We start from the raw sequence: 14,894 nt of genomic DNA on the forward strand, positions 1-14,894 counted from the left end.
TCTTTCGGTTTGAACCTTTATTAGTTCATCAGTTTGTATTGCATACTCTCAGCAGTTTATACATAGCACAGTCATCCCTGACTTCAGAGTTCTCCTCACTGGCCTAGGTATCATTACTGACCACAGCACAGTGAGTCAGCACAACCATCAGACAGGGAGCTGTTTAAGATGCACAATGAGCAGGTTTGTAGTCTTTCTCTGCTTTTTATAGTCGTTAATATAATATACGCATTTATATCTTCATAAATATACACATACAGTACAATATATTGATCTGTCACAATCTTTTATAGACATTTGTTGACATCGCTACCCTTGAAGGCTTCAGAAGGTGCATGGCCCTGTGCTGTACTCCCAGCCAAGGCAAGGCTGCTGTTTTAATGCACTTGTTATTATTGACGGGCAGTCAGACACAATTCAGATAGAGTTTAGAGCATTCTGCATTCACTACAGTCATAGATTAGAAGAAGCATCATATCAGGGTTGAGTACCCGGGGGATAGTAACTAGAGAAAAGCTATTGCTTTGTTTGTTTACTGTTTGTCTCCTGCGCTGCTCTGCTCTGCTCTGGCTTCCCTTTACAAAGGTTGCTCAGGTCTTCAGTAGCGTCCCTTCCTCCCTTCCCCCCTCCCATCCCTCCCGATAGTTCTTTGGCGTCTCTCTCTTCTCCTGGCTTATACGCAGTGTGTTAGTGACTCACTTCTTGGCTTTCTCGTCTTTGACTTCAGTGCTAGAAGACTTCTCGTCTTTGACCTCAGTGCTAGAAGACTTCTCGTCTTTGACCTCAGTGCTAGAAGACTTCTCATCTTTGACCTCAGTGCTAGAAGACTTCTCGTCTTTGACCTCAGTGCTAGAAGACTTCTCGTCTTTGACCTCAGTGCTAGAAGACTTCTCGTCTTTGACCTCAGTGCTAGAAGACTTCTCGTCTTTGACTTCAGTGCTAGAAGACTTCTCGTCTTTGACTTCAGTGCTAGAAGACTTCTCGTCTTTGACCTCAGTGCTAGAAGACTTCTCGTCTTTGACTTCAGTGCTAGAAGACTTCTCGTCTTTGACCTCAGTGCTAGAAGACTTCTCGTCTTTGACTTCAGTGCTAGAAGACTTCTTGGCCTTTTCTGCCTTCCCTACCTCCTTCGTATCCTTTGCCTCTTTAATGTCGGATGCTTTAGAGGCCTCCTTCTTGTCCTCCTTGTTCTCCTTGTCCTCCTTCTTATCCTCCTTCTTCACCTCCTCTTTGGGCTCTGCTTTCTTCTCCTCCTTTGTGCTCTCTGTTTTCTGTGGTGATTCTTTGGGGGCAGGCTTCACCTCTACCTGGGGTGTGTCATCTGTTTTGGCTTGTTTCTCCTCTTCTTTCTTAGCAGGGCCGTGACTCTCCTTGGCAGGGGCGGGCTTTTCCTCTGCAGGCTTGGCCGGGGTGGCAGCAGGGGGGGCAGGTGTTGGGGTCTCAGTCTTCTTGGGATTCTCCTCTGGCTTGCTCTCCTTGGGATCTGGTTTGTCTGTCTTCTCCTCAACCTTCTCCTCTTTAGGCTGGCTCTCACTCTTCTCCTTCTCCTTGGGTTCTGGCTCTTGTTTCTTTTCCTCCTTTACAGGCCGGGGTTGTTCCTTCTCTTTCTTCTCCTGCTTGGCCAGTTTGTCTTCTGCAGGGGGCTTGGCCTTCTCCTGGATGGGGGACTTGGGTTCAGGAGACTTTGGGAGGGGGGATTTGGGAGGAGGAGACTTAGACTCTGGGGATTTGCTGGGGGGAGATGTAGATGTTGGTGATTTCACAGCTGTGGGAGATTTGGGGGCGGGAGATTTGGCAGGTGATTTGGGGAGGGGAGATTTGGCTTGGGGTGATTTGGATTCAGGTGATTTGGGGGCGGGAGATTTGGCAGGTGATTTGGGGAGGGGAGATTTGGCTTGGGGTGATTTGGATTCAGGTGATTTGGGGGCGGGAGATTTGGCAGGTGATTTGGGGAGGGGAGATTTGGATTCGGGTGATTTGGGGGTGGGAGATTTGGCAGGTGATTTGGGGAGGGGAGATCTGGTTTGGGGTGATTTGGATTCAGGTGATTTGGGGGCGGGAGATTTGGGCTGGGGGGTTTTGGAGGGAGACTTAGATTGGGGAGATTTGGATGGAGAAGAAGCAGCCTTCTCAGGTGACTTAGACTTCTCTTCCTCTTTTTCCTCACCGGCCTCCTCTTCCTCTCCCCCCTTATCCTCAACTCCTTTCCCTTCTCCCTCTTCTGCCTCAGCTTTGGTCTCATCCTCTTCCTCCTCCTTTTCTCCCTCTTCCTCTTCCTCCTTCACTTCTTCCTTTTCTGTCTCCTCTCCCTTTTCCTCTTCCTCATCTTCTGCTTCCTCTGTCACCTCAGTGACCTGTGTCTCATCTGTCTGTTCCTCCAGTATGACTGTGTCTGAGAGCTCCTCCCCCTTCAGCTTCAGGTGGGCAGAGGAGTAGGAGTACAGGCTTGGCCCAGATATGAACCGAGTCTCCTCCCCTTCCAGCAACTTCCTGTTTAGGGGAAGAACACAGGAAGTACAGTCTGAATTGTGTGTGTCAATACAGTCTCCTGTTCAAAAACATATCAGTAGTTATTCTGTAATAATCATGTTTTTTTCACAAGAGCAGGGCTTATTCAGAGATAATCTGAGTCTGCATGAGTGCACTAACAAAAAAATGTCCCCCACCCTTAACCTCTGACCCACCTGTAGGCTGCTATCTCTATGTCCAGAGCCATCTTGACGTTCAGCAGCTCCTGGTATTCTCTCAGCTGACTGGCCATCTCCCACTTAGTACTCTTCAGTTCACCGTCCAGCTGATGAATAGTCTCCTACACACACACACATTTTGGTGAGAAATGTGTGCCAAAGTGCAGGGAAAGAGAAGAGCCAGACAGACAGCCAGACCGGCAGAGGAGTGTACCTGTAGTGAGTGGATATCTCCATGGTGTCTGTCCTCAGTCTCCATGCATTGTCTCTCCAGGGAGTCCTTGGTTCCTCTGAGGGTCTCCAGTTCGATGGTGCGGCTCTGCAGCTGCCGTCTGTACTCTGCTATCTCATCCTGGGCACCACGGATCGCATCTGTGTTAGAGTGAGCTGCATCTGCCAACCGCTCCATACGCACTACAGGGGTTTGGGAGAGGTGTGAGGTTGGGGAACAGGGTCAGAGACAGGGTTTTAGAGGTCATAGAGACGGGTTATAACAACCCTATACTCTCAGATAGTGTCCTTTCCTTGTATCCTCTCATTCTCTTTTCCTCCGTGACCACCACAGAGGCCGGACATTGAGAACACAAATCCTCTCCTCCAGGAGTAACCTTGACAGTGCCTGTCTGTCTGTCTGAGGTCTGACTCAGCTACAGGACACTGATCAACAGGCTGCCAGAGTCAGCTGGACAGCTCCATCACAGTCGGCTGCAGAGCTACAAAGAGAGGGAATGGTCACTGGTAGAAGGAAATGTTAACTCAATGAGGTGATGGACCAGTACAAATCAACATTTATCCATCCATTCAGAGAGTTTAACTAAGGTCTCTAATCCTAATTCTAGCACCAACACTGGTACATAACACAGTTAGGACACAATAGCATTGCTTGTGTATCTATGGGGACAGGTCATGACCCTGATGGCTGAGCTAGAGGTGGAGGACTGCATTAGCCATGATCTTATTGTTATTGTCCTCTGGTCTCTTCTCTCAGGTAGAGGCAGTAGCCCTCAGGAAATGATATAATGTTATGAAGGTTAGAAAACATACACAACACTCACTGGAAACCACACACACAGGGCCACAACATCTTCAAACACATAATCACCAAACACAGGCAAACCCCGACAGTCACATTAATAGAAATATAATCCATTGATTCTATTTCTATGGTCACATTAACATGCTATATACACAGTGTACTCAGACGCCCCCTACACGTGTCATCTCACCCTGCGGCGTCTGACTCTGCAGAGGAGCGCTCCCCTTGTGGTAGGAACATGGCATGACACTCAAGAGACTGCAAGTTATAAGAAAAGGTAGGACGGTGAGATAAGGTATGTGACTTTGAGGGGCAAAATATATCTAATTATGGGGTTAATACGTACATTCACCAGGGCCGCGTCGGGAATGATTGAGAGACATATTTAATATCTTATGAGGTAGGGATTGGGGGGGGAGTGTCCGATGCTTTCTTGGTAAGATGCATTTCCAAGGACACTAGAATGCGCCATCAGTGTTTCTAGGGACCTAATACTGCTGACTCATAGTTGCCTGCGGCAGGAATGCATGATCGGACTCAGAGCAGCAATAAGGCTTTCAAAACAGGACTGTAGCAGACACACATTTACATCAGACAGAACACTTTCTCCTCTCCATAAAATAAACCAGTAGGCTATTTCACCACATTATTCACATCTTTTATTTTTCCAAATGCAATCAGAGCCTATAACTCCATAACTATGAATGGTTCCATTCGATACTACCCTTGGGTAACACAAGCTGTCATTACAGTCATTGGTGCGCACTGGATGATGTTTATGCAGTGATTTTACTGAATATATAGCCTAGAGTCTAATACAGTTTGCTTCAAATGGTGACCTTACAACGAATCAATGTCCCAAATAGGATTGATATTAGCCTATAGGCTATGCACCACTATGTACCAAGAGCCTATTTGATAGTAAAACAAACGAGATCCATAGCCAACTCCTCCAAAGTTCAGCACCATGGACAGCAAACTGCACCGTAACATCAGAGCCCTAAAACTCTATAAACCTGGCTTTCTCTCACTGACACATCGCTGAGTAAAACCAGGTAAAGGTAGATTGATATAAAGTTGCGCCTCTCACCTTTGAACCATTCCTCCGCGTGCGTTGCGCTCTTGGTCGCGTGGCCATCCAGCTGAGCGCGGATCTCCCGCAGGGCGTTCGTGACGTCCGCCTTGATTGTGTCTCGAGCCTCGAAACTCACCTGTGCACCCTGGATCTGTGATAGCAGCTCCGCCACCTCCTCCTCGTGGTTCTTCTTCAGGAACGCGGCTTCTTCCTGCAGCGCGCTCAGCTTCTTGTCCAGCTCTAGCCGTGCGAGCCCAGACTCATCCACATACTTGTTCATGAGGCGTGCCTTGGCTTCCAGCTCCTCCCTGCTGCGTGCCTCGTCCTCGAGCCTGGTCCGCACATGCTGGATATCCTCTTCCAGGTGGTCTTGCTCCAAGAGTGCGCGTGCCTTCTCCCCGGTAAGCTGCTGAACCAGACCCCTCAGGTTCCCCAGCTCGCGCTCATAGTGCTCTCCCACGGTAGCGCGCCCGGTCTGGCTCTGTCTCAGCGCAGCCGCTTCCTGCTCCAGATTCGAGTTCATCAGCTCGAGGTTACGGACCTTGTCGATGTAGCCGGCGAACCGGTCATTGAGTGTCTGCAGAATCTCCTTCTCGTTCCTCCGAGTCATGTCGCCGTTAAAGATCTCCAAGCTGTCGGCGGAGGGTGTCTGGCTGTAGGCCTGGCGGCGGCGCTGAGAGGTCGTCCAGGGCTGGGAGTGGAAGCCGGAGGAGGAGAGGGAAGCGGCAGGCCGGGCAGAGAGGCCCTGTGGTGCCCTGCGGTAGGAGCCGTGGCCGTAGAGGTGGTCCAGTGGGTAGCTCATCTCTAAACCGGATGCAGACTGCGGCAGGATGGAGAGAGGTGAGCTTTTATACCGCGGGAGGAGAAACTCACAACTCAGCATGGACACTCTCTCTCTTTAAGGATACATCATCTTCGCTATCGTCATGCACCACTCCTTCCTCACACAGACTAACTACAGAAGAACAGCATGATGCAGCGTATGATACTTGATTTTTTACCCAAATGTCCAATTGACATTAGTCAGTCACTTGCATGATTTACACATGATGTCTAATAACTTCAGACTGCAAGAATCTTGTCGGGACATTGGGTTTATGCAGATGGTTCCTACTATATATCTAGTTTAAGGATCCATCTGTGTAAGGATCCATCTGTGTAAGAATCCATCTGTGTAAGAATCCATCTGGGTAAGGATCCATCTGTGTAAGAATCCATCTGTGTAAGAATCCATCTGGGTAAGAATCCATCTGGGTAAGGATCCATCTGGGTAAGGATCCATCTGTGTAAGGATCCATCTGGGTAAGGATCCATCTGTGTAAGAATCCATCTGTGTAAGAATCCATCTGGGTAAGATATGATTGTACGATCTTCGTTATATTAGGCCAACATAACGATATCCACAATACCATGTTGACAAGAAGAAATATAGCTGATGTAACATTTCCATTTCAGGTTTCAATCATTTTATTGTGTTTAGACTAGGCTGAAAGTTTCATGTGGAGCTCTTCATTCTCTCTGTCAGTGCTCTGTGAATACATTACAGTGTGTGTGTGTGTGTGTGTGTGTGTGTGTGTGTGTGTGTGTGTGTGTGTGTGTGTGTGTGTGTGTGTGTGTGTGTGTGGTTCTGTCAGTTGGCCAGGTGTGTGTCCCAGGTGGGTTGTATCAGGATAAGGTAAGACCCAGATGTAGACCGTATCGAAGTAACAATGTTTATTACAGCGAACAGAGGCAAAGGTACAGGACGGCAGGCTCAGGGGGAGTCGTCAGGTGGGCGGGTTCAGGGGGAGTCGTCAGGTGGGCGGGTTCAGGGGGAGTCGTCAGGTGGGCGGGTTCAGGGGGAGTCGTCAGGTGGGCGGGTTCAGGGTCGGGACAGACAAGGGTCAAAAACCAGGAGGGCAAGAAAAAGAGAGGATGGGAAAAGACAGGTGCTGACAGGACAAACACTGGTAAGCTTGACAAACAAGACGAACTGGCAACAGACAAACAGAAAACACAGGTATAAGTACACTGGGGATAATGGGGAAGATGGGCGACACCTGGAGGGGGTGGAGACAAGCACAAAGACAGGTGAAACAGATCAGGGCGTGACAGGTTGAAGTGGATCTGCAGACTCACACTGCAGCGGTAACCACACCGCTTATCAGCAGAACATTTTACATTGTAGCCACTTTAGCATGTCAGTCATTGCATACCTTAGAAAGTTATTCATAACTTGTCAGAAATGTCAAGATCAACTAGCCCATGTCAGCTAATGTTTTTTTGCTAGGTTTTTTAACCCATAGATTTTGTTGTACGAGATGTTCCCAAATGCTGGAAGGGGGTCTCTCTCTCTCTCGCTCTCTCTCTCTCTCGCTTTCTCTCTCTCTCTCTCTCTCTCTCTCTCTCTCTCTCTCTCTCTCTCTCTCTCTCTCTCTCTCTCTCTCTCTCTCTCTCTCTCTCTCTCTCGCTCTCTCTCTCGCTCACGCACACACACCTGGCCCACTGACAGCTTTACACATCGTAAGAGTGTTTGAGGTTTGATGTCATAATCTGTTTTCATCATGATCCTCAGAATTTATAAAAGTGAATGGACCAGCTCCAATGCAGTAGCTGAGACCAGACATACCTCTGTCAATAGCCCTGTTAAAGGAAGTGGAGATGACTGAGCATTAAGTACGCACACACAAGCACACTTGCTATTTTAGTTCAGTCCTAGTAAGTGTGTGTCAGCTGATTTGGAGGAATGTGTCTGAAGGGGATGATTCTGTCTCTACAGCACCTATTGATCAAACTCCTTTAGGATCTATACACACACACACACACACACACACACAGGAACATGACAGAAGCTATAGCATTTACATCGTTTAGTTCAGTATCTTAGTACTGTACCAGTAAATGATCTATTTTAGCAAGCTAGTTTTTCTCTCTCAAAGTGAGCACATCAGGTAATGTCAAGACCATCACAGCAGCCATCAGTATCATTCCCACCAGAGTAATAGAGTATCTCTTTGCATTTGTATTAGAGTAATATAATAATGACAACACACAGAAATCTTTCGGTTTGAACCTTTATTAGTTCATCAGTTTGTATTGCATACTCTCAGCAGTTTATACATAGCACAGTCATCCCTGACTTCAGAGTTCTCCTCACTGGCCTAGGTATCATTACTGACCACAGCACAGTGAGTCAGCACAACCATCAGACAGGGAGCTGTTTAAGATGCACAATGAGCAGGTTTGTAGTCTTTCTCTGCTTTTTATAGTCGTTAATATAATATACGCATTTATATCTTCATAAATATACACATACAGTACAATATATTCATCTGTCACAATCTTTTATAGACATTTGTCGACATATCTGCCCTTGAAGGCTTCAGAACGTGCATTGTTTCAATTATATTATTGTGTTCGGAATAGTTGAAAGTTTCATGTGCAGCTCTTCATTCTCTCTGTCTTCCAGTGTTATGAATACATGACAGTAAACACACACACACACACACACACACACACACACACACACACACACACACACACACACACACACACACACACACACACTTTGTCATGACCTTCTCCTCCTCAGAGACATAAACTCTGTCATTACATACCAGTCAGACAGACAGAGCATCACAATCAGACCAGAAATAAACACTCAACACGCTCCTAGTCCCAGTTACTCACTACATCCATTATATATGAGGCCACTGCAAGTGGAGATCACTGAGCCAGAATGGAGGGGTGGAGCCAGTCCTGTATTCTCAGTCCTTGGAATATCACTCAGTTTGATGAAGGGAGGGGAAGGTGTTGATGTAAGAGGGAGAGAAAGAGAAGAGGGGAGGAGGGAGATGAAAAGAGGGGAAGGGAAAGATGAGAGGGAGAGGAAGAAAGAGTGAGACCTAATGGACATGGAGGGAGGAGAGAGATGATGGAGAAAGAAAAGGAGGAGGGGAAAGAGAGGTGAGAGAAGACAGTGACCTTGGGAAGACAGAGCTCTACTGGCAGGCCTCATATAGATGAGTCAGTTTCTATACAATTAAGCTTTTCGATTGTATTACATTGTACCGATGTGTGTGTGTGTGTGTGTCTGTCTGTCTGTCTGTCTGTCTGTCTGTCTGTCTGTCTGTCTGTCTGTCTGTCTGTCTGTCTGTCTGTCTGTCTGTCTGTCTGTCTGTCTGTCTGTCTGTCTGTCTGTCTGTCTGTCTGTCTGTCTGTCTGTCTGTCTGTCTGTCTGTCTGTCTGTCTGTCTGTGTGTGTGTGTGTGTGTGTGTGTGTCAAATTAAATGTTATCGGTCACATGCTTCGTAAACAACAGGTGTAGACTAACAGTGAAATGCTTAAACTTACTTAACCAACAATGAAATAAAAAAACTATGAAAACATAGAAAAATAATAACAGAAGGAATAAATAGAAAAATAATAACAGAAGGAATAAATACACAATGAATATTAATAACTTGGCTATATACATGGGGTACCAGTACCGAGTCGATGTGCAGGGGTACAAGGTAATTGAGGTAGGTAAGGATAAAGTGACTAAGCAACGGGATAGGCAATAAACAGTAACAGCAGCGTATGTGATGAGTCAAAAGCGATTAGAGCAAAAAGGTTCAATACAGATATTCCAGGTAGATATTGGTTAACTATTTAGCAGTCTTATAGCTTGGGGGTAAAAGCTTTTCAGGGACCTGTCGGTTCCAGTCTTGGTGCATCAGTACTTCTTGCCATACCTGTAGCAGAGAAAACAGTATATGATTTGGGTGGCTGGGGTCTTTGACAATTTTTAGGGCCTTCCTCTGACACCACCTGGTATAGAGTTCCTGGAGGCCAGTGATGTACTGGGCCATACGCATTACTCTCTGTAGTGCCTTGCAGTCGGATGCCAAGCGGTGATGTAGCCAGGCAAGATGCTCTCAATGGTGCAGCTGTAGGACTTCTTGAGGATCTGAGGGCCCATGCCAAATCTTTTCAGTCTCTTGAGGGGGAAGAGGTGTTGTCGTGCCCTATTCACAACTGTGTTGATGTGTGTGGACCATGATAGTTCCTTAGCGATGTGGACACCGAGGAACTTGAAGCTCTAAACCTGTTCCACAACAGCCCCGTCACTTTGGATGGGGGCGTGCTCGGCTCTCCATTTGCTGTAGTCCACGATCAGCTCCTTTGTCTTGCTGACAATGAGGGAGAGGTTGTTATCTTGGCACCACACTGCCAGGTCTCTGACCTCCTCCCTGTAGGCTATCATCATCATCGCTGATCAGGCCTACCACTGTTGTGTGGTCTGCAAATGATGATGTTGGAGTCGTGTGAGGCCACGCAATCGCAGGTGAATAGGGAGTACAGGAGGGGACTAAGCACGCGTCCCTGAGTTGTTGAGGGTCAGCGTGGTGGATGTGTTGTTGCCTACCCTCACCACCTGGGTGCATCCCGTTATGAAGTCCAGGATCCAGTTACAGAGGGAGGTGTATAATCCCAGTGTGTGTGTGTGTGTGTGTGTGTGTGTGTGTGTGTGTGAGACAGACAGACAGAGAGAGAGAGAGGGCAATAACTGTACACATGACACACACAATGACATAAACTGGAATTCTAAACTCATCAGAGGGTCCCTCTAATTGGAGGAATTATGTTGGTACTCTCCTAAATTTCTCTTCACTGTGGTCATCTGGCGCCATCTCATGGACACTCAGTCAGGACTGTTTCCAAACTCCATACTTCTGTACAAAGGAGAAGGGTGTAATTGCAGACCGCAATTAGGGACATTTTTTACTACTTATTTTTAATATATGAAGTTACACCCATTGATCCTCGCCATTGGTCCATGGCTGTTTCATTCGTGCTGGGGACACCCGAATTGCGGTCTGAAATCACACCATCTTGGTACCCAGGCCTACACAATGATTTATATATACACTAGATGACTAACAGCGGGTGCTGTGTTGAAGCCACTATGCCTCCATCTTGGCAGTCCCTCATCGTTGTTAAAAATATTTTGGAAGCTAATCAACTAATCATCAAGCTTTGATCATTTGAATCAGCTGTATAGTGTCAGGGCAAAAACCAAAATGTGCAACCCTTGAGGTCCCAAGGACCTTGTCTGGAAAACGCTAGCCTGGGGAGAGATAGGAAACCCCAGACACCGTAACCATGATATGACTAGGTTTGATGCTGTAGTAGTGATGTAATGCAAATAATATGAGGGAGAGGAAGAAAGGAAAACACTGTCTTTTCAATAGTCTCTCTCCTTCCCCCATCTATCTTTGACCTCTCCCCCATCTCTCTCACCTCACCCCCCAACCTTTGTGCAGCTCTAGTGGCTGTAGGTTGTGACCGTCCTCCTCCCGACCCCCCAGTGTTCTGGGGTACGGTTCTAAAGTCCCTGGGCTTCACGTTTTCCCTGCTACTCTGTCTGCACTAGACTGTGTGTGTGTGTTTGACACCCCTCACATGTAACTGGACAGGATTAGAGTATTAGGTCATGGTAAAGTAATCAGGAATGAGGTCATGAAACAATAGCTCTTTGACAGTTACACACTGACATCACATCACAAATGTCACGTTGTTTTTCTGGTTCCTTCTGTCTGCAGGAAGAGCTGCTTTCTCTCTCTGAGGGACTGGGGGCAGGAGAGAGGGATGTACGGAGGAGGGCAGGAGAGGGGGATGTACGGAGGAGGGCAGGAGAGGGGGATGTACGGAGGAGGGCAGGAGAGGGGGATGTACGGAGGAGGGCAGGAGAGAGGGATGTACGGAGGAGGGCAGGAGAGAGGGATGTACGGAGGAGGGCAGGAGAGGGGGATGTACGGAGGAGGGCAGGAGAGAGGGATGTACGGAGGAGGGCAGGAGAGAGGGATGTACGGAGGAGGGCAGGAGAGAGGGATGTACGGAGGAGGGCAGGAGAGAGGGATGTACGGAGGAGGGCAGGAGAGGGGGATGTACGGAGGAGGGCAGGAGAGGGGGATGTACGGAGGAGGGCAGGAGAGGGGGATGTACGGAGGAGGGCAGGAGAGGGGGATGTACGGAGGAGGGAAGGAGAGGGGGATGTACGGAGGAGGGCAGGAGAGGGGGATGTACGGAGGAGGGCAGGAGAGGGGGATGTACGGAGGAGGGCAGGAGAGGGGGATGTACGGAGGAGGGCAGGAGAGAGGGATGTACGGAGGAGGGCAGGAGAGAGGGATGTACGGAGGAGGGCAGGAGAGAGGGATGTACGGAGGAGGGCAGGAGAGGGGGATGTACGGAGGAGGGCAGGAGAGGGGGATGTACGGAGGAGGGCAGGAGAGGGGGATGTACGGAGGAGGGCAGGAGAGAGGGATGTACGGAGGAGGGCAGGAGAGAGGGATGTGGAGATGAGTGCAGTCAGGCCAGCGGTGGTAGTGCACCCCAGGGAGCTGAAGGGCCTCCTTCATATCTGCACTGTCATCGCTCAAGGTCTGACCATTTAGAGCTCTCCATGCTGGTTAGTTTAACCTGTCCAGGGTAGAGAGGTTAACCCTTACCTGTCCAGGTGCTGAGCTGCTATCTGAGGGGCGGTGTTCAGAGGCCCTGACTGTTCTTCAGAGAGACCCCTCCCCCTTGGCCCCAAGAGACCTGCTGGCCCAGATACACACCCTCATACGCCTCTGCCTCAGTGGCAAGGTACACACGCACACACACCTCACAAGCCTCTCAGATGTATGGTGAGAGAGAGGGTGACGACCAACGGTGTGCGTGTGTGTGTTTATGTGTAGGGTCGTCCCGTCAGTGCTGTGCTGTGTTATAGGAAGGCTTTGGAGACAGACGTGGGGTGTGTGTGTGCACTGCACCAAAGCCTCCTGGTTAACAGACAGCTGGGAAACACACAAGCAGAGATCCAGGCTCTACACCTGATACACTCAGTGAGTAACACACAGACACACACAGACACACACACACAGAATAAAGGCATCTGTCTGATGCTGCAGTTGACTGAGGTGTGATGGATCTTGTCTCTGTGCCAGGCTCTGATGATGCCACCTGCCACTCAGCCTGCTGTGGCCCTACCTCCTCTCGTCTGCCCCGCCTCTCTGCTCCCTGGCCAATCCTTGTCCAGCCTGCTTTCAGTCCCCTCCCACCTTAGCATACTACACAGTCTGGCTCAAAAGTGTGTACTCCACGGAAGGCAAGTTCCCAGACAGCCGACATTGAATATTTTTTTCTCTATACAGACAATATGTAATTTATAGGCATATACAACGTATTGCATTGGGACCCATGAAGTGGGTGGAGTAGAAAGTGCTGCTAGGTACTTAGATCACATTCCCCCATGAAATAACACCATATATAGATTCTACAGGCCCCACAGAGTAATCCCAACCCCACTTTTACCTCGACACAGAGAATCGTTTTTTTCTCTACAGCCCAATATTGTGAACAGTCTAAACATTGTAGCCTAGTCGTTAAGAGCTCTAGAGCCAAACTGTTATAGACCTATATCCATCCTGCCCTGCCTTTCTAATATCTTCGAAAGCCAAGTTAACAAACAGATCACCAACCATTTCGAATCCCACCGTACCTTCTCCACTATGCAATCTGGTTTCCGACCTGGTCATGGGTGCACCTCAGTGACGCTCAAGGTCCTAAACGATATCATAACCGCCATCGATAAAAGACAGTACTGTGCAGCCGTCTTCATCGACCTAGCCAAGGCTTTCGACTCTGTCAATCACCGCATTCTTATCGGCAGACTCAATAGCCTCGGTTTCTCAAATGACTGCCTTGCCTGGTTCACCAACTACTTCTCAGATAGAGTTCAGTGTGTCAAATCAGAGGGCTTGTTGTCCAGACTTCTGGCAGTCTCTATGGGGGTGCCACAGGGTTCAATTCTCGGGACGACTCTTTTTTCTGTATATATCAATGATGTCGCTCTTGCTGCTGGTGATTCTCTGATCCACCTCTAGGCAGACGACACCATTTTGTAAACATCTGGCCCTTCTTTGGACACTGTGTTAACCTCCAAACGAGCTTCAAGTGCCATACAACACTCCTTCCATGGCCTCCAACTGCTTTTAAATGCTAGTCAAACAAAATGCATGCTCTTCAACCGATTGCTGCCCGCACCCGCCCGACTAGCATCACTACTTTGGACTGTTCTGACCTAGAATATGTGGACAACTACAAATACCTAGGTGTCTGGTTAGACTGTAAACTCTCCTTCCAGACTCACATTAAGCATCTCCAATCCAAAATTAAATCTAGAATCGGCTTCCTATTTCGCAGCAAAGCCTCCTTCACTCATGCCGCCAAACATACCTTCGTAAAACTGACTTTCTTACCGATCCTTGACTTCGTCGATGTAATTTACAAAATTGCCTCCAACACTCTACTCAGCAAATTGGATGTAGTCTATCACAGTGCCATCCGTTTTGGCACCAAAGCCCCATATACTACCCACCACTGCGACCTGTATGCTCTCATGGCTTGCCCTCGCTACATGTTCGTCGCCAACCCACTGGCTCCAGGTCATCTATAAGTCTTTGCTAGGTAAAGCTCCACCTTATCTCAGCTCACTGGTCACCATAGCAACACCCACCAGTAGCATGCTCTCCAGTAGGTATATTTCACTGGTCATCCCCAAAGCCAACAGCTAATTTGGCTGCCTTTCCTTCCAGTTCTCTGCTGCCAATGACTGGAACGAGTTGCAAAAATCACTGAAGCTGGAGACTTATATCTCCCTCCCGAACTTTAAGCATCAGCTGTCAGAGCAGCTTACCGATCACTGTACCTGTACACAGCCCATCTGTAAATAGCACACCCAACTACCTCATCCCCATATTGTTTTTTTTGTTTTTTTGCTCTTTTGCACCCCAGTATCTCTACTTGCACATCATCATATGCACATCTATCACTCCAGTGTTAATGCTAAATTGTAATTATTTCACCTCTATGGCTTATTTAATGCCTTACCTCCCTAATCTTACTACATTTGCACACACTGTACATAGACCTTTTCTATTGTGTTATTGACTGTACGTTTGTTTATCCCATGTGTAACTAACTCTGTGTTGTTGTTTTTGTCGCACTGCTTTGCTATATCTTGGCCAGGTCGCAGTGGCCAACTGGTTGATTAAAGGTGAGAAAAAAAACATGGTGCTGGAGACCAGAG

At 48.1% G+C, this 14,894-nt stretch overlaps 1 protein-coding gene across 3 annotated transcripts; it reads right to left on the bottom strand.

The window, feature by feature from the left end:
• LOC115200240 (neurofilament heavy polypeptide) lies at nucleotides 1-5,656 on the bottom strand. Of its 3 annotated transcripts, none has more exons than XM_029763140.1 (5): nucleotides 4,814-5,656; nucleotides 2,902-3,101; nucleotides 2,685-2,809; nucleotides 1,099-2,490; nucleotides 1-1,038 (listed from the first exon to the last, which is right to left on the bottom strand). In XM_029763140.1, the coding sequence occupies exons 1-5, from the start codon at nucleotides 5,598-5,600 to the stop codon at nucleotides 696-698; spliced, it is 2,847 nt and encodes a 948-aa protein (XP_029619000.1). In that variant the 5' UTR covers nucleotides 5,601-5,656; the 3' UTR covers nucleotides 1-695. The 3 variants fall into 3 exon arrangements, with proteins under 3 accessions (XP_029619000.1, XP_029619001.1, XP_029618999.1); XM_029763141.1 differs by having other exon boundaries at nucleotides 1-1,890; nucleotides 1,963-2,490; nucleotides 4,814-5,655; XM_029763139.1 differs by having other exon boundaries at nucleotides 1-2,490; nucleotides 4,814-5,655.
• Between the last annotated feature and the right edge of the window lie 9,238 nt (nucleotides 5,657-14,894).

Source organism: Salmo trutta, chromosome 9 (assembly GCF_901001165.1).
Source record: "Salmo trutta chromosome 9, fSalTru1.1, whole genome shotgun sequence".
Taxonomy (NCBI): domain Eukaryota; kingdom Metazoa; phylum Chordata; class Actinopteri; order Salmoniformes; family Salmonidae; genus Salmo; species Salmo trutta.

Excerpts from the sequence above, each read along its gene's own strand:
- LOC115200240 (XM_029763139.1), bottom strand. The coding sequence starts at position 5,600 with ATGAGCTACCCACTGGACCACCTCTACGGCCACGGCTCCTACCGCAGG. Across the intron at positions 2,810-2,901 it reads GAGATATCCACTCACTACAG|GAGACTATTCATCAGCTGGA; the intron begins GTACACTCCTCT and ends GTGTGTGTGTAG. Across the intron at positions 2,491-2,684 it reads ATAGAGATAGCAGCCTACAG|GAAGTTGCTGGAAGGGGAGG; the intron begins GTGGGTCAGAGG and ends TCCCCTAAACAG.